The following is a 23,025-nucleotide window of genomic DNA, read 5'->3' on the forward strand; positions in this document are numbered from 1 at the left end:
TAATTTGAACTATAATGCTTTAAGTTACGCACCCATCCAGTAATTAACGGTACAGGCACAATTTGTTAATTAGGTACATGAATGATGCGTTCAAATGATTCAATATTATAATATGTTAAAATATAAAATGTTTAATTACTACGAGTTAACGGTCATTTATTAATTAATTTGTTTGCAAGTATTTGATTTATTCACGAAAAATAACAAATTAATAGGTCGTATATAGTAAGTTGAATCTACATAATTATTTTATTGAATTAAAATAATGCCGTCCGTTGTTACAATCAGGTTTTAATAATATTAATAATGTTATAATTCAAGCAGTTATCGATTTTTACACTTTGATGGAGATCATGTCAAGAATCTATAATTTTTTTGTTTTTCTCCATACCTACCGTAAGTCCTCAGCTTGGTTTTACCGGAGCGAATCGTTGGGCAATTACCTCAGCTCGATGGTAGGGAGTCGAACTCCTTTATAAGCCTTGCAGGTAGACGTTCCTCGTACACTTCACTGAACTGGTCTTCTCAAGTCTGCAATCATGTTCAAGGTAAGCATTATTCGTAGTAATTTTGATATTTACTATTTTACAAACATTAAAAAAAAATATTATAACTGTTTTTAACATAATTCAATTTTCAAATACCACATTTATGGCAATAAACTTATACAATTATCGTAGGTTTTTACACTTTTTAATCGCAACTTTTAGATATTCATTTGTACCTATATTTCATTAGTAAAATTCGTAATATTAAAAGTTAATTCAAAACATTTATTTAAAACTTAACGGTTCATATTAAATCAATACTTTTAAATACGAAATGCTTTATTGTGGTACCTAGGTATAGTAATTTACTGTCTTTTAACCTGTGTTTTACTTGTTTTGTGTAGGTACTTGCATATAGCTTACAGTTTTAAACATAAAATTAATCTAACTATAGCTAATTGTTAAGCCAGTATAAATGTAGATATACAATAACAGTTTATTATATTGAATTTGATTTTTTTTTTTACATATGCGTAGAACAATAGTATATTTTTTGTACATTAAAAAGAAAACAATAATTTTTACAATATTTTATACCATAATACGTCTTATGAAGAAACGTATAATATAGGTACCTATGTAAAATACTAAGATGTCCATTCAATTAATTTAATTCAAGTCTTGATATTCGCAATGTAAAATCTTGTCTAATTGTAGACGATATTCTTACAAGCTTTAATTGGGAGCATAGTGGCAATAACCTTTCTTAACCTCGAATTTTTAATCTGTTCAAGATTAATGCGTGTAATAAGTATTAGTATAATATAATTTACGCCCAACATGTATAATAATCATGACCCTCCATTTATTTACCATTTAGTCGTCTTAGAAAAAAAAACCCGTTTCATTTTGTCAGATCAACGAACCAAAATCCAAACATTTTTTTTACATATAATTATACTATAATGCTTCGTGTCATTCGTTATTTATTTATTTCTAAATGATTTTGGATTCTAATCATTACCTATAACCTAATTACTTTTTTATTATTTAATATATTTTAATGTGATGAGTATTTGTATTTTAAATGTAAATGGATATTAAGTTTTTATTTATTTGTTAATTTTTCTCATTAAAAATAATAATTGTTACAACAAAATACAGAATCTATATAATATATAAAATGACTTGTCCTGAGATATATATTATATTATAATTCATATTAATTAATACTTAACTATTTATATAATAAATCTTATTTTTTAGAATCCTATACCTCTATATGGACAAATAAAAATATTTTAGCATTATGAAACCAACATTTTGAATTATGTACCCGGTTCAAAATGTTTATCGTCGATTTATGTCACTATAGTGGTTGCAGGACATAAAAAGTGTGTTACCCGTGATTCTTTATTTATGTATTAATGATTTATTCGTAACGATCGCCTATATAGAAACTTATAACCAGGGTTCGGATTTGAAGACAATATAATCAATAAAAAAAAGTGAAAAAAGGCCAAAAAAGCATTTAGTTTATATAAGAAAGCAATTACAAAATGTACTAATAAATTTAATTGGTTTGTATTAAAAAAAGTAACTACCATTTACAAAAACGATAAATTAACTTTCCGTAACAAATACTTTATCGTTATCGCCGATAATAAATCCCATTAAGACTAGTTTTAAACATAACATCGACAATGCGTCGTCTTCATAAGCTCTTGACGGTTTGTTCTGTTGATAATATGTAGAAAAAACTATCAGGTCAATTGGTATTTGAACAGATACAAATTAAAAAAGAGAAAAAGTAAAAAAAGGCATTTATGGGTAGAAAAAGGCAAAAAAAAAGAGAAAAAATGTTCACCTATCATCTTAAAAATTCAATAAAACAAATTTTAATTTTAAAATTATTTTTCTATTGACATAAAAAAAAAGCATTTGTCTTCAAGTCCTAACCTTACCCTATAACACATCTTTTAAAATAATTGGTAAATCATTTTTTCGGTAACAATACGTTCTGTTTGACCGAACAAAATAACGTTTTAATACGTAAAAATCTAATAATAATAAATATTGAATCAAGTGAACATTCTCGAATAAGCTCGCATATATTATATAGGCTATGACTGTAAATAGTTGTATTAATTAACGTAGTACTTACATGATCCGATATCATTTCTACATAATATCCAACATTGTTCTGACAAAATTATAGTATAGGTATTGTTAAAAAAATGTATTTTCTATTCGATACATTGTTCGTCACCGTGTCCGGGACGAAAGAAGTGAAGGGAATCTAGGATGCCGTGTATAGAGTATTCCACATATAATTAAAGTCTTTCATAACTATAATATAGTTCTTTATAATGATACTCACTGTACCGGGTACCAATAGGTAGTTGGAGCTAATAATATTGTTATACATACATTAATTATAAGTCACACGATACGCAATAGCTGAAAATCAGCTTGACATGGATTTAATGCTCTATAAATATGAAAAAAAAAAAAAAATATAAATACGAAGGATTGCAAATACTCATGAAATATAATATAGGTTATAGTTTGTAATTTTTTCGCCAACCGAACAAGTTATAATGTCTTTTGCTATGAAATACTGATAATATGTAAGTTTATAGGCACTCTCGAATTTATTATGTTTTTAATACAGTCAAACGTGATAAAATCAAATGGTTATGGCTAGTTATAGGTATACACTTATAAATAAATGGTTCGTAATGTCTTATGATCAATATGTTATATTAATTTTTTTCAGTTTATTACTCTATCTTGCCTGTTGGCAGTCAGTGTTCAGTGCAAGATCTCACCCAACCAGGCTGTGCCATACTACCCTCAACCGTACCCGGTAGCATATCCTAATGTATACCCCCAAGTTTACTCTGCACAACCGAAATACAATGTGCAGCCCGCCTATGTAGCAGCCGCCGCATATCCAGCCGCCGCATATCCAGCCGCCGCATATCCAGCCGCCGCATATCCAGCCGCCGCATATCCAGCTGCCGCATATCCAGCTGCCCCTGGAAACTACCGACAAGTCTTGGTACCGTAAGTGTAATATTTTCAAATACGAATCACCAACGAGAAGCATATTATATAGTGTACCTGTTATGTAAGATAATATTATGTCAATATTATACCTAACCTGCCTAAATGTTATTTAAGTCACGCATTGAAAGGTTAAAAACTGTATTTAGTTATATTATAGACATATACTTAATGACAATACACTGTAGAATTATTATGTCTTATTAATATAATCATTATAATTTAATCAGCGTCAGCCTTTATATTATAATGGTTAGTCACATATTATATTTGAAATTAATAAACTCTAAGTAATATAACATATAAAAAAAATAGCAATTTAAAGGCTCAGTCAAACACAAAGCGGTCTGTCCGCGCAGACACTGTAAAATAATACAACCGCGCGGACAGCGTACCCGTACACCATGGCAGACCGCCTTCTGTTTGACCGAGTCTTTAAACATCAAATAACTAATAAGTATCAATAAAATTCTCAAATTTATAAAATTAATACTGAAGTTTAAAAAATATCGTCAAATAGCGTCAGATATAATAAATTAAAACTTTGTCTTTGGTTGATAAAATATGTTTCATATCTTTTTTTTAGAGCTAGTCCTGCCTACAACCCTTATTATTACGGATACGCTCCTTACCCAGCCTATGCTCAAGCCCAGCAGTACCCATATTCATACGTTCAAAATGATGGAGCTGGAGCTGGAGCTGGAGCTGGATCTGGAGCTGGAGCTGGAGCTCAAGGCTGGGCAGAATACTTAACAAACAGTTTCTGGAGCTACGTGCCGACTTACGGCACCCAACCGGCTTCGGAAACAGAAGAATCCGCGGCGGCTGCAGCTCCTGACACTCAAACATGTAAGACAATAAAATATAGAAATAAACAAAACACGAAATTCAATATAATATTATACATGTTTTTCATTCGTAGCCGCCGAAGGTCCAGCAAAGGGCGACAAACCTGCAGCTACACAAGAAGCACCCAAATCAGGAGAAGTCGCTAGCGACGAACAGCCTTCTCAATCACCGTCCAAACAATTCGCTGCCTATCCTCTACCGTACTTCGGTCAACCACAATTTTATGGACAAGCACCTTTTCAACAAGCAGCATATGACCCAGCAAAGTTGAACGCAGCAAATAACGGCGCAGTTTCAAGTTTTCTTTTCCCGAAAAATATTCAATCTGCAGTGTTCCAACAGACACCACAACCGGTAATGGAATATAATTAATGTTAAGCCACGCACAGCTCACCCCCCGCATAAATGTCTCTTTAACTATGTTCTAATATCGTCTATATAGTGTTCTATAGATATATAATCATATTATAATGGATTAAAACATTACGTTCACACCAATACAATTACATGTTTTTTACGATGTCTCTAATATCTACAGAGATTTCTCTATGAATGCCTAACAATATTATATTATTATTAATTATTGTTCAATACATATACACTTATTAAGTAACTATTATTGACAATTTGTTTTTATTTTAATAGTTTGCTGATCAAAAATACTACCAGGCCCCACAGGCCAACCAAGGTACCGCAGCACAAGCTTACCAGCGATACTTGCAGTTCCAGAAACAACACTTACAGGGACAATACCAACAAGGACAATTCCAACATCAACATCAAGATCAGCCATTCCAACAACAACCGGAAAAATTCCAACAACAACCGGAACAATTTCAACAATACGACCAACAACCCCAGAAAGACGAATCCTCTGTTGTCGTAGATTCGAATGTCACCGGACTCCAAGTCAATGCCGAAGGCCAACAGCAACCACAATCTAAAGTAGCCACAGGTTCGAACTAATTTGGAGCTATGACCCGACTGAATTTATTTTATACAATTTTCCAATTCAAAATATAATTTTATAATCTTATTTTATATAATAAAATATATTGTTTGAATTCAATATGAATATAATAGTAACATGAGCCAGTTTGATGCACATATTACTATTATTATATAGAAGCTGAGTTAAAATACGAATTTATTGTCAAATAAATCATATTTCGAAAATATCCTTGTATTTTAAAACTACTTTTTTTTCAATGTGAAATACAAAATTATTGGTTAATAAAAAAAAAATGTATTTATTTTGCTTAAATAGTTTGAACCTTTTAACCAATTTATACTTTTCATGCAACAATCTTATGTCAATTTCTTAAGTCATATATTGACATAATACACTGACATCAAACATTGTTTTTAAAAACTTGCTAAAGAGCATACATATTGTTGCTTTACAGGGTCGTTTACTGTTTCAGATATAGTTTAAAATTTAAATAGGTTTGAGTGTTAAAACTTTACATTAAAAAAACGACAGGAATTGGGAGGGGATAACGTAAGAACTTCATAATTTGATTTTTTATTATTCTTTACATAATATAATAGTAATAATAGTACTACGCATAACTATGGTGTAACATATTATTTTTATATTATGTACCTATAACAGGCTATAATGGCCATAATTTACAACTTCTTTCATTACAAAGTTATAATTAAAATGTGTATCATATGTATATAATAGGTCCAACGATAGCAGTGGCTCAGCCACAGGGTATCGCGTTCGCCGGAATCGGTGGCCGAGCCGGAGCTGGACCTATAGGCACAGCGATTGTAGGCAAAAATGCTACAGCAATTGCAGAACCAAGTGCCACTGCTATATCACTAGACTTAACACCAACGATTGACTTAACACCAGTTCACAAGCACACGACAGCCTATGTGGCAAAGTATGCACCCGAACTGGGAGTTTACAAAGTGGCTGAAATCAAATGATAAAATTGTAATACACCAGTAAAATTATAATTTGTACTTAGTACTTAGACACATTTGTGATAATAATTTTATATTGAAATACTGATTGTACCTAATTATATTTAAGGCCAGTGAAATAAAACGCCAAATCTTGCCTGGTTTTATAACAATATAATAATATAAGTAATACCTACCTACATATTTTTTTTTTGATCTTTATCCTGCATCGAAATTAGCGTTACATGAATGCAATTAGCATTAGGCATAATAAAATATTAGTATTATTAATAGATTGTACTTAAATAATAAAAATAAATATGACAAGATTCAAATTGAAATCACACAAAATTAAGTACGTAATCATAGTAGAATATGGATTGTTTATACATAATACATTTATATACATATGAACAATAGTAGTATGATATCATAATAGTAATAACAATATTGTTGTAATAAGTAATCAAGGTAATTATGGAAATGATAATCTAAATATTTATAATGATATTATTGTAGATTCATCGGGCATCGATATTTATTAAGTACCTATGTATAACATTTATGATCATTATAGTTTATCAAATATAGGCAGAGGTACTTGAAGTTGATTAAAAAACTGAATTGTATTATATTCATTGGTGGGCCTAAACTGTCAGCTATTGGATATTTGGAAGGTATAATATATAGAGTTCAAACCTGTGTTCTTTCATTCTTTGTCTGTTGTCTATTGTCTGGATGACTGAATTCATTAAATATATGTATTGTGCGTATGATTGTTGAGTGGTGTTGCCGCTTGTTTGACGTTAGACAGGGTAGCATTTTGCCTTCGGGAATCCAAGACGTGTAGTCTGGTATGTCAAATTCTAGCCCGATTTAATTTTTGATACTGATACGTACTTGGGTTTTTATTTCATCTTATACCTAAGCGATTGTTTTGTATTTTAATTTGATTTATTTGTTTAGCTGTTCACTTATATTTTGCCAAAAGCGCTGTTGTTTGTTTAATCAGTTTTTTTTTTAAATCTGTGAATGTCAATAAATGATAAATATGTCTAATTTTGGCTCGTTTGTCAGTCATTTCGATGCCCACTACTACCAATATCAATGTGACCTTTTTTTAAAAAAAATAAAAGTAGTAACGATAAAACAACCACAATAGTATAGACAATATAACATACATTCAAGCTATATTTTAGAAGTGTAAACCATTTGACGGAGTTTATAATCGTACTTCCGAAAATTAACTATACCTACCTACTATTTATGTAGGTAGGTATAGTTAACACAAATAATTAACCACAAATAATATTGTTCGACTAATCCACGATACTATAATATGTCATCGAGTTACCGGGAAATAATTACATCTATACCAGGGTAGTCCAACCCACGGCCTTCAAAGCCTTTTTTTGGCCTTTCTTAGAAGACGCATACACGATATACCTAGTACATATATTTAATCATTTTAGGGTATATAAATTTTATGAATTAAAAAAAAAACTAAGGCGGTGGGATATGGCTCGCCAGCAGTATACTAGGTAGTCTATACGTATTCTACATGTAACAGCTTACTAGTGCATTATATTATAATATGTTTGTTATACAATAAAAAACAAATAATTTTTTTTTGGCGCCCCCCCCCCCCTTATTGTTTATAAATTTATAAATTGGCCCGCAAACCACAAAAGGATGGACCCACACAATGTTCTACACAGTTAACCGAAATTTGAGTTTTTAGTATTGTCATCGACAGTCGTATTGAATTCGGAGATTGGACAAACATGTTTAATAATATAAATTGACACTCTGACCTCCAGCTGGCGAATAAACACTATAGATGATTATCTTGAACTTGAGAGCATGTCATTAATAGGTATGCAGTTTCGTGTGGCATAACACGTTAGACCAGATTATAGCATAGGCCTAAACTGCACACTGGGTAATCGTAAATTTTATTTTAAAGATCGATGACCTTTGGTATCACGAGGATGGAAGGGAACTTTATAGTCCGGATGGATCCACAATAATACCAGTCTTCGTTATATAATCGCAGAAGACACTACTGTGTTTTTAAAATAAGGAGTCATGGGCTTCACAAAATTTTGGGTGAGTAAACATGTAAACAAATATTTAACGAATTTGAATACATATACTTAATTGATTTCTATCACAATGTAACAATTAAAACAATTTAATACTTAATTTAAAAATATTATCATCATGTATCAATTTTCAGCAGTTTTATTATGTAAACAAAACAATAGAATTTGTTAATTCATTATTATATAAAAAAGGGTTATTATATTTTCATAAATTAATAAATAACCAATAAATCCTTATAATAATATCTTAACTATTTTAAATAATAAAATATCCTATCATTTTTTGTTTTTTCACTTTAATTTCAACCACTTAATTGTAAAATAAATTATTTACTGTTAACACTATTATTGATTTATGAATAGTTTAAGACTTAATATCTTGAAATATTTTATTTGTGTTTTAACTTATATATTTTAACGTGAATGAAATATGTTTAGCATTAATGGTTACTGAAAATGATAATCTAAATCACTGATATCATAAAATAAATATTTCATAAATTTACATTATGTACCTAGTTATTCATTTGAATTGCAATTTGTACACATTTTTTTTTATTGTTGTAACGTATTGGTGTTTGATACGCAGTGGTACTTAAATAAAAATAAAAATAAATTTAAATTAGTTGAATGTAAGTAGTATATTAATTACTTATATTATATAAGTCCCCTAAGTCCCTAAGTCCCCAATCCACATAAACAACACCTAAATAAATTATATGCTGATAAATTAGTGATCTAAATGTAACTTTATGTAGGATTTCGTAATTTTCCTAGATGTGTGTGGAGTGTAACACAGATTGTAATTATTAAAACTAGGTAGCTAATAAATAAAAAAAAAGTATTTCAATTGGAAAACCGGCAAAAATAGTTAGTTAAGTGTATAAAATATTTTTAATTTACTTTAATTAAAACTAAATATAAATAAATTGTATTGTATTTCGATGTTAAAAATGTAATAACCCGTAATATTATAATAATATCTACTAGGATTTTTCATATTTACGGACTTTAAAATATAATGTATTATAGTGTAGGTACTTCTTGAAAATATATTCTATATTATTATGCGTAAACCTTATTTGATTTATGAACATCTACAACTATTTCTAGACATAGATTTTGGTGCATAATATTATATAAAGTTATGTAGAAATTGTTAATATGAAATATAGCTATATTTACACTGTCTTGTATTCACTTTTCTCAATAATGAATAATTATGCTACTATCTGATATCAATGTTGATATTCGTATTCTTAATTAGGTAGGTACCAACCTACCTAAAATGCTAATGTTATTGAATGCATTAAAATTATTGCCAATAATTATTCATTACCTACACATTTACGCATTGATATTAATTGTTGGCCATTAAAAATATTCATAAAGATTAATATAAGTACTATATATTTTACTAAAATCGTAAAATATATATTGAAATGTAAATATAGGTAATTGTTTAATGTTTTATATTTTGTAATTTTTATCGTTTGACGACTTAAACACCTATATATTGTGCTCACCGATGAAAAATGTAATATCTTATAACATATTTTTACTAATTTATAAGTATTATTTTTTATCTCAACGTACGTTGACCCTAAACAGTAGTACAGGGTGTCCCGTAAAGATTTACAAAGTGAAGTAACGTATAAAAATGTAAACACGGTTTTCCCACCATGTTTAATAATAGTTAAATGTTCGTGAAACACCTTGTATATTTTAATGTGTAAATCAAAATTTTACTATTACAATACAATGTAACTCTTAGATCTAATTGTTAATACTGAATGTAAAACACAATTAAATAAACGGTGATCATGTTTACTAATTACATACTTTTTTTATACATTTACTTTTAGATTCTTGTGGTTTTCGTAGTGTGTTTCGAACAATCCAGCATCGCAAACCACGTCAATGTACTCGGCAAGAACGATCCTGGCAGATCAAGGTGAACGTCATCATTATTACACGTGTATAACAATAATACACTGACTCTAACTATAAATATTTCTAGAGAAAGAACATATATTTTTTTTAGGCTTGTTAATTAGGAATTCCGAATAAAATAAATTATAAACCTCAGATATATACACGTGGATTATATTATTATAATTTTATAAAGAGTGTAAATCAGGTTTTATGAGTTTGCATCAAAACTGAATTTGATGTCCAGGAATCGGGATTATTATTGTATCGTTAGGCTAATCGTGATTAATTTAATCGCAATTTATAATTAATTCAACGGTGTATTTTTTCAGACCGAAAAAATCGGTTGATGCTGAAATATATGTTGCACTTCCGCCGGATAACATTAAGACTGGCAAACAAGACGGCCCTCCGACGTTGATACGCTTGGATCCAAATTCTCCAAATAAGTTCAAGGGCAAGTTTCCGACACCAATCGAACGTTTTATACAGCGCATACAAAACTATTTTTCCGTATATAATCCACCGGAGTACTTGAATGACTTAAGACCCGGTATCAATAATCCGGAAGACGACGGGTACCAGCCGTTAGAACCGTCGAACAATACACAGGTAATACTACCATGTAACGGTACGAGCACGATAGTGATCATTCCTGTGCCGTTGGAAAATGAAAACGTTTCTTCCGATCAAAATGCGTATCCATACAAACCTGACACTTATATAATAGCGCCAACGACATCAAAACCGAATTGCCCGGGAGATGTAACTACAACGAAACCGAAATGTCCTGAAGTAGCAACACCGAAGCCTAACTGTGTGGAAGTTACTACTCCAAAACCTAACTGTCCGGAAGTGACCACTCCAAGACCAAAGTGCCAAGAAGTCACTACTCCAAAACCAAATTGTCCGGAAGTGACAACTCCAAAACCAAATTGTCAGGAAGTGACAACTCCGAAACCTAACTGTCAGGAAGTGACAACTCCGAAACCTAACTGTCAGGAAGTGACAACTCCTAAGCCTAACTGTCAGGAAGTGACCACTCCTAAGCCTAACTGTCCGGAAGTAACTACTCCAAGACCAAAGTGCCCAGAAGTCACAACTCCGAAACCGAATTGTCCGGAATCGACAACTCCAAAACCCAACTGTCTGGAAGTAACCACTCAAAAACCTATATGTGCGGAAGTTACCACTCCAAAACCTAACTGTCCAGAAGTGACCACTCCAAAACCGAATTGTCCAGAAGTGACCAGTCCTAAGCCTAAGTGCCCGGAAGCAACAACTCAAAAACCACCATGTCCTCCAAAACAAATTTCAACAGCAAGTGATCCTAAACCTATATCTGGATACGGACCTACTGAAGCTCCTTCACTGAACTTAGTAGCTCAGCCCGCTCTTGGATCTACAGTTCTTTATTTTTACAAACAACCCACAACATTACCACCCTATAACCCACCTGTTTATAATCCGCCTGTTTATAATCCACCGGCTCCCGCATATTACATACCGAATACTCAGTTACCTTACGAAGAAACCACCCGAAGACCCAAGCCGCCTATCTTACGTTTGAAACAGTTACTATTCCCACGTCTATATGCAGCGTTTCATCCTGACGACTAACGAGTGATGAATATTTGAAATTTTATTATAATGGTAAGACAAAAAAAAAACAAACTTTTTATACGAACGTGTTGGTAACACACATGAATACCCAATGATAATTTCTTATTTAATAACGAGTTAAATGTATTTTTAATTTTTAATTATTTATATTTCATATTATATGTTAACATCTATTATGTCAATAACGGTAAAAACGTGACGATTTCACTAACGCCATGTAAGTACCAATAACAATTTAGTATATAATAAATTAACGTCATACGTTTATATATGTGTCAAATGCGATTTCAAATTTACATTGGAATTTTCTAAACTCATATAGTACTGTTTGTTCCCTGTAATATGAAAATACCGAAGAATAATTATTTGTGTTTTGAAATAATAGGTATTTATTTTATAGTTGTGTTCGACGTACTCCTCACGTACGACTACCCTTTTCTGAAACCTGCTCTGGCGATAGCTGTAATCTCCACGCTGAATATATTTGAAAAAGAAAGTCCTTTCAGTCTACACGCGACTCTCGTGCGATCGTGATACATCCTCTGCTATGAAATATTGTAATTGAAACAAATCTGAATACATGTTTTAGTTATTGTTTACGTCTTCCAGGGAATATTTAAAAATAATTATTAAAATTAAACATAAATAATACAAAATTAATTTATCTCATAAAAAACAACATGAACGGACACCGGATAAACAAACTTTACTATTGTGTAAGTAATATTTTTTCATTTATATACCTGCATGTACTTACCTCACATCGATATTTAATGAATTTTTAATTATGTAGGTAATATATTTACTTTTAACAGATATACCTATATGTATTTATATTTTAAAAAATATAAAATTATACCTATTATATTTGATATGGATTTAAAATAATATACCTATATGGTATTTTTTTCGTAAAATTTATTGAAATTGAAATTATTTCTAATTACATACAAATTGTATAACGTTTATTCAAAATATTATTTTTGGAATATGATAACTTATAATATAGATAAGTCAACACAAAATAATTATTATTTAATATTCACAAATTAGTTATAGTTATTCATATTACACAAAAAACTATGAATCATATTTTTGTAAAAAGTACAATAACAGTTATTTTATTTTAAATAGGTATTTTCCACCTTAGATACTTAAAAATTAAATTATAAAGTTTAAAACAAGAATATTTTCAAAAACACCAAACCTATATATTAAATATTATGCTACATCTACCTACCATATATTTGTATTATCTATACAATGAAATTTAATTTAAGTATATTAGTGTGTTTGAGATTTTATTGATACTATATAATATAGAAAGTAATATGTAATCCATGTATAACTAATAAAGTAAATATTAATTGAAATATTTCCTATATTTATATTTTTTTTTAGTTATAAATATTTCAGATTTTAACTATACAAATTATGAGCTCTTAAACCTAAAATTCTAAAACACAAAATGTAGATGCATAAACTAATAAGGTAAAAACATATATACTTATCTAAATGCGAAAAAAGTCAAACATATATGCCTTATAAATAAATAAACATTTTAAGAAAACTGGTTAAAAATAAAATAACAATCAAGGTTCATAAATAAATGTACATAAATGCTTATTTGTCTTCTAAGTAAGACAGTTATAGACAGATAGTTTGGAATGTAAATTGTAATCCATATAATTGTGTATTATACCTGCAGTATGAATCTTTAAATGTTGATTATAATATATTATAATTAACCAACTGGTCCGGCAGACGTTGACCTGCCCTTTTCGGTATAGGTGCGATATAACGTGTTAACAATAGGTATGCAAAATAGGTGTTAACAATAAATATATCTAACGGGAGTCTGAAAATATAATTGTTTATCTAGTAATTTTAGTATTTTATAGGTACATTAAGTGAGTAAGTACCGTGCTGTCAATACTCCGAGTGGTTCTACAATGCTATATTATTTTGTACATTACAGGCCATTCATCATGATCACTTCTGAAAATAATTACATTTACCTATGTAAATAAAAAGAGGAAACACGACAAGGGTCTAAAACACAATAAACAGTGTCATTCATTTTTTTTTCGTTTTGAATTTCAATAATGCAAAACTTTCTCCTAGACCATGAAACGAACACAAGTTGTGACATAGGAAGTAAATCCATCATAAATATCCGAGTGTCTCGATAGATGAAATAAAATTCCCTTGGGAAAACACAATATAGCCCTGAGCAATCAAAAATATTACTAAACATTTTAACTAATTAATAATATAGAAGCACAACATTATACTGTGAATAATTAAACTGTAAATGAATTAATTGAATTTGTTTATTATTTTTTTTAGTCTATTTATTGTTTATATTTTTAACATAGATATGTTTTTGGATTGGGTACAATTTTTGTCCTTACCGGGGGGGGGGGGGGCAACTTTATTTCCAACCGATTTCACGTTAGAGGACCTAGGTTTGCCCCTGGCATAATATTATTAAGTACGTTGCCATAGCCACCTCTCTTTTTTCTCTTTTTTTTTTATAAGGATCCGTAAAGCATATCAATGATTCGTGGTTTTTCTATGCAACGGAGAAAATAACAAGTTTTTTATGAATCTGGTTTCTCGAAATTTTTATATACATAAATAAATTTAAAACAGGATTATTTTATTTTTGAATAAAATGAACTGATTTTTATTTGTAAGTTGTAAATGTACCTATCGCATTAATTCTATACGACCGATACCAAAATATTTAAACAACTTTCAACTATGGAAAGCGGAATACGAAGGCGTTCCTCAATAGTTACAAGATAAAATACAACACATCAATGTGTGCTTAATTGATTGTTTGAATTGTAATTTATATTTTTTTTATAGATATTTAATAAAATACTAAGAGATATTTACAAGAGATTATTGACTAAACAGTAAAGAAGATTCATCATAAATCTTGATTTTTGTGTCTGATAAAATTCTTTTTTACCGTATAAGGATATAGAAGACAATTAATAAAACGAAATATTTACGTTATGTTCTGCCTACGCAATGATGTAAATAGAAATTTCCAATGGAGGGAAGGGTTATTCTATGAATATATTATTATATCTTATAAAAACAATTTTCTCGTTTATACGTGATATTGTGTAGAGAGTTTAATTTTTACCACCAATTTTGATTGTTTCAAGATTTTTTACTTTTTTGAATGACAACATATTGTATTTTTAATTTCATATATATCAAAGCGAAAATTCCAGAATATTATTCCGAAATATAAAATTCTGACGTGTCATAATATAGTTAACTAGTTATAATATTATAATATCTACTCTACTCCACTCGTCTAAACTTAAAATACTTATAAGTTATAACTAACAAAATATTGACCGACATTTATAAAAATAATATAATGATACATTTACAAATATGCATTTTTTCGAAAATATGCAAAGTCAAACTTTTTATTTAATTTAAATTTTCATACAATTTTTTATATAATATCTTACTTATAATAATGTACTAATACCTATAAAAATTACAGGTACAGGTACGTATTTGAATTATTTCTAATTATATTTTTTTAATTTAACCGTCAATCAATCACAGATTAGGTATATCAACGTGTTTATACAAATAATATTTTATTATGATGAAAAGAAAAAACTTTATGCTACCTACGTTAAACCTTTTTAGTGTTTGTTACTTTACATATTTATATCAATATAATCTCAAGCTAATAGGGAAGCTTACCTTCCCTGTTAATCTATTCTTATAATACAATACAGTTGTGTAAATGTGTAATATTGATACTTAAACATTAAAAAAATATATTTTGATTAAAGAAAATATTATTTTTTAGCTATTTTTTCAACCATGCAATTAGTTATTCAAATTAATATATTATAATCCTGATAGCTGATCCAAGCATACCTGCCTACTCCAATTTAAATTGGAAAATCAAAAATTTTCCCTAAAACGTGTACTTATATAAACGTTATAGTGTTATACTTAAACCATTCAAATTGTATCATTAATTATTCATCGATTAAAGCTTAAACACTCTTAAGTCAGATTAGAATAATATTTGTCGAAATAATGAATTTCTACTAAAATAGTGTTTTGGGGTAACATTTTACCATAAAATAATAATATATTTTTTATTTTATTGATCTTTAAGCCCGACGACTATTAGCTGATTATGGGGTTTCTATGATTGTAGGTAGTAGGGTTTGTAACGGTAGGGTTTTTACACGTGTGTGTTGTGTTTGGCAGAATTTCTAATGAGGCACCTGTAGATTTCTGGCATTCCCGGTCGGGGGATGGTGGCATCTTTCTCCAGACAGTTGCCTGTCCTGAGAAAAATTCCACCCGAAGCGGAGGATCGAACCAGCGACGGCGCGCATGGCAACCAACGCCTTAGACCACTCGGCAGTGTTGAGCCGAGATAAATATAATTTTATCTAGATAAAGATAATGATAAATTATAATAATGTTATCTAGATAAATTATTGGATAATTTTTTTTTATATTGGTTTATGGCACTCTTCGTAAGCTCGTAGCAATATAGAATAACTTAATAGTATGTAATCGAAAATGTCGATAGTTATTAGTAAATACTACCTACTTAATAAATTACTTAATTGTCTACCTATAAATTATAATAAATAAAAGTCGTTTAATAAATTAAATTTTCTGGATAAATTCATCTAGATAACAGTGATTTTTATCTTAGATAACTGTGGAAATTAATAATCTCTATTTATCTAGAAAGGATAAATATAAAAGAATATTTATTTAGATAAACTCAACACTGCCACTCGGCCACTCGTCTCCCAATAATAATATTATATTGTATTTTATTACATTTAATTTAATTTAAACTGGTTTCTGATTGTAATGGAAATGATACCTACAAAATAGATCCGGTATCTTCGTTTTATTATGTATAGGTATTATACTATTATGAATGCGACGAAAGCACATAATATGTGTGATTAAAAAATGTTTTAAGAGATCAGTTGTAAACTAGATTGATTGTAAATACAGAGATCGTAAACAAATATTGGGGAACATAAATATAATATTACGCTCAAGGCAATGGCCTAATAACCCTGAATGGCATTTATAATAATAATAAATCGTTATTGAATATAATATTAGAGGATATAAACGAAGACGTTTGATTGGAGTAATAAAACTACTAGGACACTAGGTAGGTACTAACGAAAGCTGTACACGAATTGGTATATTAATTAAATATAACGTCAATTAATTGTAATATACCTATACGTTTTATGATATACGATAATTATTATTGAAAAGTAAAAGCTTAAATATTATCATGTTAAATCGAGTGAGAATTTATCTTGAAATGTATACTTTCAGTCACGGCTGTAGATAGTTTTATTATTGCTATCGACTTCAATAGAGGAATATAAATAATAATTTTGATAACACTATAGCGTTTTGGCAATTTAAGATTAACTAATAAATTAAATGGCGTGCATAATATTTATAATCGTAACCCGGTGAACAATATTAACAAACCAGTTATAGAATTTAATTGACCTTAATGAGAAAAAAATACTTGGCAAGTAGTTCAAAGTACAATACGACTATTTTTCTCGTATGGAAAAAACTCCTGTGTAAGGATACATACTACTTAAATTATTAAGTCGTGATCACAGCCACGGACAATCGTCTGTGCGTAGTTAACACATAAAACATTGCTACTTATTATACGTAGTCGTAGTCTTCGTAGTCGTGACATTTCCACTTTCTAGGATTTTCCACTTATACAGAATCAAACGATGCACGAAAACCGGTTCTATTTCCCGTGCTCGTAGGTTATAGAAGCATCTGGAGAGATGAATATTATATTTTGACCATCACTTTTATCTATATAATAATAAATCACATTAAAGAGAAATATTATGTTCAGCTATACGAAATAACATTAGATAAATAATCAATAAGCCTATGGCGTTATTTAAAAATCACTATAAAAACGAATCTTCTTTACACTCGGATAATTATAGGTATTGTAACGTAGGTATACGTGTTTGAAATAACTATGTAAATTTAACATTTATCATTATGAAAATAGTGTTCATTTATTAAAATATTTGAAACTGTTTATGTTATTTCAATACGTATTTAGATAGTGTTGCGTATATAAATTGTTTTAACAAAACACGTCTCCGTTGAAATATAACTTAATTTTATAAAATACATATAATATTATGCCTAAATGTATTTCTATTGAAACTAGATTCTAACTTCTAAGTGTAGTTACACTTATTAATTTTACGACTGTGTTTAGTTTTACTCTATGTTTTAAAAATAATTTTTTCACCGGATATTTTAACTGGGAACTGGTTAAAAAATTATTTAATAAACACGATATTATGTAAATATGTAATTACAAATATATTTACTTACCATTATTTACCATTATACCCAATAATAAAAGTAAACACATAAATATTATATCGTGTAATGACATATAATAATTTATTATAGTCGATGAATAGTTTGAACAAAATGTTAGCGTGCTGATAAAAGACAACATTGTTGTGATATTATATTAATATTGGTGTTAATGTGTTATTATTTATTACTATTATTAGCTATATAGTGTTATATAGCCTGCTGTAACTATCGTCATAGTATCACACCCATTACCCATTACTATGCTCTATCTATCAATAATTATTATAGGTACCTTGTACCTATATCGTCCTCCATATACCATCGTACTGGACGTCATTAAAAACAACCTGTTGACTATTTCAAAGTAGAACGAAATAGTAGATCAGGTCCTACAAATGGAAGAGAGGAGACAGAATCTTAAAGAATAATCATATAAATGTTTTTGACTGTGCTCGCCAACCATGAAAGTGATTTCTATACCTAAAAACTTATTGCATTTTATTTTTTGAAAATAAAAGCTGGTGCATACGCACACCCCTATGTTTTCAACCTTTTTTAAACGTGTTATTTAAAATACTCCTTTTGTTTTCAGTTGGTGATTTTCACGTTCTTTTGCCTGAACATATTGCAAACGAATGCGGGAATTTCGGCTATGTTGAGAAAAACGGGAATGATTCCGGCAGTACCGATGACAGATTTGAAAGAGACAGCGTAATTAAAAACATCTAAAATAAATATATTTATAAGACAATAAAATATGATATTATTTTACTATACCTAACCTAACCTAACCAAACCATACACAACGTCATGGAACTGATTGTTTAATAATACAAATAGGTACCAAATAAAAATACCTAGGTACATTATTCTTATAACACAATTATTATACAATATCAAACTTTAAAGAGAAGAATAGTGAGTCCCAATCAATTTTCGTGTTTTTTTTTATATACCTACTTTTATAAGTACCTATGTGCAATGTGCATAAACACTATACATATTTTTTCAATAATCTATTTATTTTTTATTTAAGTGGTTTTTAAACTTTTTTAATAACAACTCATATTTAGTTAGCTATATATTGTTTATCTTCTATAAAGCAGGATATTATTTGCATGAAAATATTGATGTAGGTACATAAAATACATCGAAACAATATTTTTTATATTGTGAGCGGAGCGATGAATGTATAATTTATTTTACAATGATGATGTGTGTGGGTTTTTTGTGTCTGTTAATTGTTATTAACTTTTGTAGTAGTAAAAATGGTTAGATTTTCAACAATATTATCTATTTTGGCAGGAATGTTAGTCAGTTCATATCAGTGGCGTAGCGAACTTCATTAACTTATGAGGCACAATAATTCATATTAGTAATAATAAATACTTATATACATAATTACGTATTTACTTAAATGGTAACTGAGAATGATTGGCTTTATCTTAGTGTGTACTCAATAAATTATTAACTATATGTGAAATGCCCGTGTCTCCAGTACACCCACCACCTTTTAAGCTGAGGAACGTGCCTCAAATAAAGTCCTTCGTCACGCCACTGGTTCATATTTGGGGGGGGGGGGGTCAATACTATATACTGTGCACTACTATAACTCCGTTCATAATCTAACCGTTAAAAATTAATATAAATATAAAAACCATTAGTTCAAAACTAGTTATTTTATGTAGGTTAGGTTAGGTTAGGTTAGGTAACCTAACCTACCTCTTACTCGTCACCTTTTTTGTAAAAAAAATATTTTGGCTAAAACGATTTATGTTTAATGGCGAAGAGTAAAAAAAAAAAATTACACGAGTTTATTATTATTATTAATTTTTTTAATGTTCTTAAACAGGACAGACGGACCAGAATTGGCTAGAATTTTCTACTCGGCCATCGGCAACTTTGTCGAAGCCGTTCCCATTTTCCCGGTCACGTTCAACGTACCCGACATTGTGACCGCTTTCGGTGGCTTGCTGTCGGGCATGTTCAATTACATTACCGGCAATGACAGCGGCGGAGGGTCACAACCCAAAGACGTCTTCGGAGCCATGCTCAACATCTATAGGCACATAGCCGTACAAGAAGACATTCATGATATTGAGTTCATGACGTAAAATACAGCTGTAGCATAATGGAGATGTACCTACCCAATATAGTCTACATCGAGAGGAGGATGGGAGTTAAAATTCGTTGTCGTTAATTTTTCGTTTTCTTTTTTCTTCTAAGCGCGTCACTGTAGTATGTTATTATAAACTGTCGTATAAAACGCACATTAATATTTAAATGAAGTGAAACGTATTCAGCTGCCGACTAATTATTCGACACATCTTCGAACAACTGTAAAAAAATTGTCCGCACCAACATATTGGGGTATGATGCCGCCCACTATGTTGTTATGTATATTTAGTATTAAAATTTTACTCCCACCGTGAATCGAGTATAGGTGCGAAATTTTAATCGCAAGAAAGCACCTATAACCTATACTTAGTACCTCTATTTAAAACTAGATTTCTTATAACTGCGTTGTTAGCATAATATATTTTAAATCTGATTAGTACCTACAATTATCCCGATTGGTACCTATATGTTTCACTTACTTTCTCATTGTGAAGATGTATATTTTTAGATCCACTTTTTAATTATTTATTATTATTATAATGATAGCCGGTAGGTATACGAGTACCTTCGTCTACCGACTGTCACGCCAGTCCACATGAACGATAAATATTCAAATAACATATGTATATTTAAACTCAAGAGATCAATAAATAATGTTGTATATAGAATTGTCATGCAAAAAGATTTAGGTACTTACCAATTTTTTTCAATTTAATACGAGTGTTGGGAATTATAATATATTATATAACAGATGCCATATGCGTTACTTTTGGTCAGTTGAATTCATACCAATTTAGAGTTTTTTTTACAACTAGTAGGTAACAGTAATGACTGGTTTTATGTTAATCGAATATGTTATGTTTGAAAGCACTATAATTATTAATAGAAACTACATTTTTTTGTCAAATATAAACACACGAACTGGTCGTAAGTAAAGTCGAGTAGTAGGTATGTTTCAAATTATTATTAATTTCACTCCGTGGTTTTCATCGTTGTAATATTATAATAATATGGTACCTTGATTATAACACGTACAAGATAAACTTAGATTGATTTTAGTTATTGTAATCAGGATTTAAGAATACCTAATTATAAACATTGACAATTGAATCAGCCACCATTTCAGTGGCGTAGATGGGGGTTAAAGGGCCTGCAGCACTCCCCGAAATTTCAGGAAAATTTAAACACGCTTTCGATGTTCTGTGAACGTATTACGTAAAGCGTGGGTAACCATTTATTATAATTATTGCAATTTGTATGAAAGTTGCGACAAAAGTCTAAAATGTTATTCATCCACTGCATCAGCATACCAAACTTATTCGGAATTCTGTATCTATAGTTAAACCTCCCCCGCATAACTAGTTATTAGCCCACCCTCAAAATATCAAAATCCTGGGTACTCCACATCTCCACTGATTACTGAAACACATTTAGTACCTACCTATATTAAACATTGAGGTAGAGCTCGACACGGCGACTTTACGCGACTTCGTTTATATAGGATTTTGCACCAATTTAAGTGAAAGGCAAATTTGTAAGAGACAAAGAAAACGTGGATATTACTAATAATTGTACAAATACAAATAAATGTTAAGTATATTATCTTATCGAATATATAGTGGTTGATAACTATAGTGTATAATGGTAGTATGGTGTATATTTTGTAAATATAGGTACCTAGTTTAAAAGTTATGACATTTATTAAACCAATAAATCTAAATATTGTATAAGATTATTTTAAATGTATGTTATGAAGACTATAATGTTTTGATGTATAAATATTTAAATATGGCAATATGTATTTATTTTTAAGTTACTAAATCATTTATTTATCTATTTATTTATTCAACACAAATATTCAGATTACTTTACTTATTTATTATTGTTCGACCATGAAAAAATATTGAAAACTAGAATAATTAACTAGGCACTAGTTTATATGTTATTATTAATTTAACTGTGTGTACTATATTATCCTATTAGGGGTGTATTTAAGGGATCTATGATGATTTGAGCATTTTAGTACCTGATTAAAAGTTTTATGTATCAACATTTACATTTCATAATTTGTAAAAATTGTCCGAGTATAATAAACGCTAATAATTCAAGATGATACATATATTTTATTTTTGTAAAACCATTTGTAATGCCTTCTATCCTTAGCTTTTGGCTTTTAATAACTAAGAAACTATAAGTGTTAAAATGTTGATTTAGATGCATAAAAACTTTAAAAATAAAATCTTAAGCCTAAAAATTACTGTAAAAATTGTAGTTCTTATTTGAAATTAATAAGTTGGTCTGTAATATTATATATCTATGGTATTACCGTTCGCTAAAGCCCACGGGACACTTCTTAAATGGTATAAAAATCTGAATAATTTAAAATAGGAATCCATAAGAATTAAGACTAAAGACAGACTTAAGTATAAGTAGGTTTATGATCTAAGGTCCTAATTCTTATCCTATCTGAGTTTTAAAATTTAAAGAGCACGGTACAT

At 29.5% G+C, this 23,025-nt stretch overlaps 3 protein-coding genes across 5 annotated transcripts; all 3 read left to right on the forward strand.

The window, feature by feature from the left end:
• The first annotated feature begins 389 nt into the window (after nt 1-389).
• On the forward strand, nt 390-5,670 carry LOC132943195 (nematocyst expressed protein 3-like). Of its 2 annotated transcripts, XM_061012061.1 has the most exons (6): nt 390-548; nt 3,268-3,430; nt 3,461-3,557; nt 4,144-4,406; nt 4,480-4,760; nt 5,052-5,670. In XM_061012061.1, exons 1-6 carry the CDS (start codon nt 540-542, stop codon nt 5,370-5,372), a joined length of 1,134 nt encoding a protein of 377 aa, XP_060868044.1. In that variant the 5' UTR covers nt 390-539; the 3' UTR covers nt 5,373-5,670. The 2 variants fall into 2 exon arrangements, with proteins under 2 accessions (XP_060868044.1, XP_060868043.1); XM_061012060.1 differs by having other exon boundaries at nt 3,268-3,557.
• Nucleotides 5,671-8,273: 2,603 nt separating this feature from the next.
• On the forward strand, nt 8,274-12,898 carry LOC132942771 (uncharacterized). 2 transcript variants are annotated; one of them, XM_061011411.1, is made up of 4 exons: nt 8,274-8,432; nt 10,294-10,382; nt 10,693-12,013; nt 12,384-12,898. In XM_061011411.1, exons 1-3 carry the CDS (start codon nt 8,412-8,414, stop codon nt 11,978-11,980), a joined length of 1,398 nt encoding a protein of 465 aa, XP_060867394.1. In that variant the 5' UTR covers nt 8,274-8,411; the 3' UTR covers nt 11,981-12,013; nt 12,384-12,898. The 2 variants fall into 2 exon arrangements, with proteins under 2 accessions (XP_060867394.1, XP_060867393.1); XM_061011410.1 differs by lacking the exon at nt 12,384-12,898 and having other exon boundaries at nt 10,693-12,250.
• LOC132942773 (uncharacterized) lies at nt 12,559-22,773 on the forward strand. Its single transcript, XM_061011412.1, has 3 exons — nt 12,559-12,699; nt 19,002-19,120; nt 20,262-22,773. The coding sequence occupies exons 1-3, from the start codon at nt 12,664-12,666 to the stop codon at nt 20,521-20,523; spliced, it is 417 nt and encodes a 138-aa protein (XP_060867395.1). The 5' UTR covers nt 12,559-12,663; the 3' UTR covers nt 20,524-22,773.
• Nucleotides 22,774-23,025: the final 252 nt, after the last annotated feature.

The sequence above is a fragment of the Metopolophium dirhodum genome, chromosome 4 (assembly GCF_019925205.1).
Source record: "Metopolophium dirhodum isolate CAU chromosome 4, ASM1992520v1, whole genome shotgun sequence".
Taxonomy (NCBI): domain Eukaryota; kingdom Metazoa; phylum Arthropoda; class Insecta; order Hemiptera; family Aphididae; genus Metopolophium; species Metopolophium dirhodum.

Coding starts and splice junctions, on each gene's coding strand:
- LOC132943195 (XM_061012060.1), top strand. Junction 4,407..4,479: donor AGCTCCTGACACTCAAACAT/GTAAGACAATAA, acceptor TTTCATTCGTAG/CCGCCGAAGGTCCAGCAAAG. Junction 4,761..5,051: donor TCCAACAGACACCACAACCG/GTAATGGAATAT, acceptor TTATTTTAATAG/TTTGCTGATCAAAAATACTA.
- LOC132942771 (XM_061011411.1), top strand. CDS start 8,412: ATGGGCTTCACAAAATTTTGG. Junction 8,433..10,293: donor TGGGCTTCACAAAATTTTGG/GTGAGTAAACAT, acceptor ATTTACTTTTAG/ATTCTTGTGGTTTTCGTAGT. Junction 10,383..10,692: donor AACGATCCTGGCAGATCAAG/GTGAACGTCATC, acceptor GTATTTTTTCAG/ACCGAAAAAATCGGTTGATG.
- LOC132942773 (XM_061011412.1), top strand. CDS start 12,664: ATGAACGGACACCGGATAAACAAACTTTACTATTGT. Junction 12,700..19,001: donor TAAACAAACTTTACTATTGT/GTAAGTAATATT, acceptor TTTTGTTTTCAG/TTGGTGATTTTCACGTTCTT. Junction 19,121..20,261: donor ACAGATTTGAAAGAGACAGC/GTAATTAAAAAC, acceptor GTTCTTAAACAG/GACAGACGGACCAGAATTGG.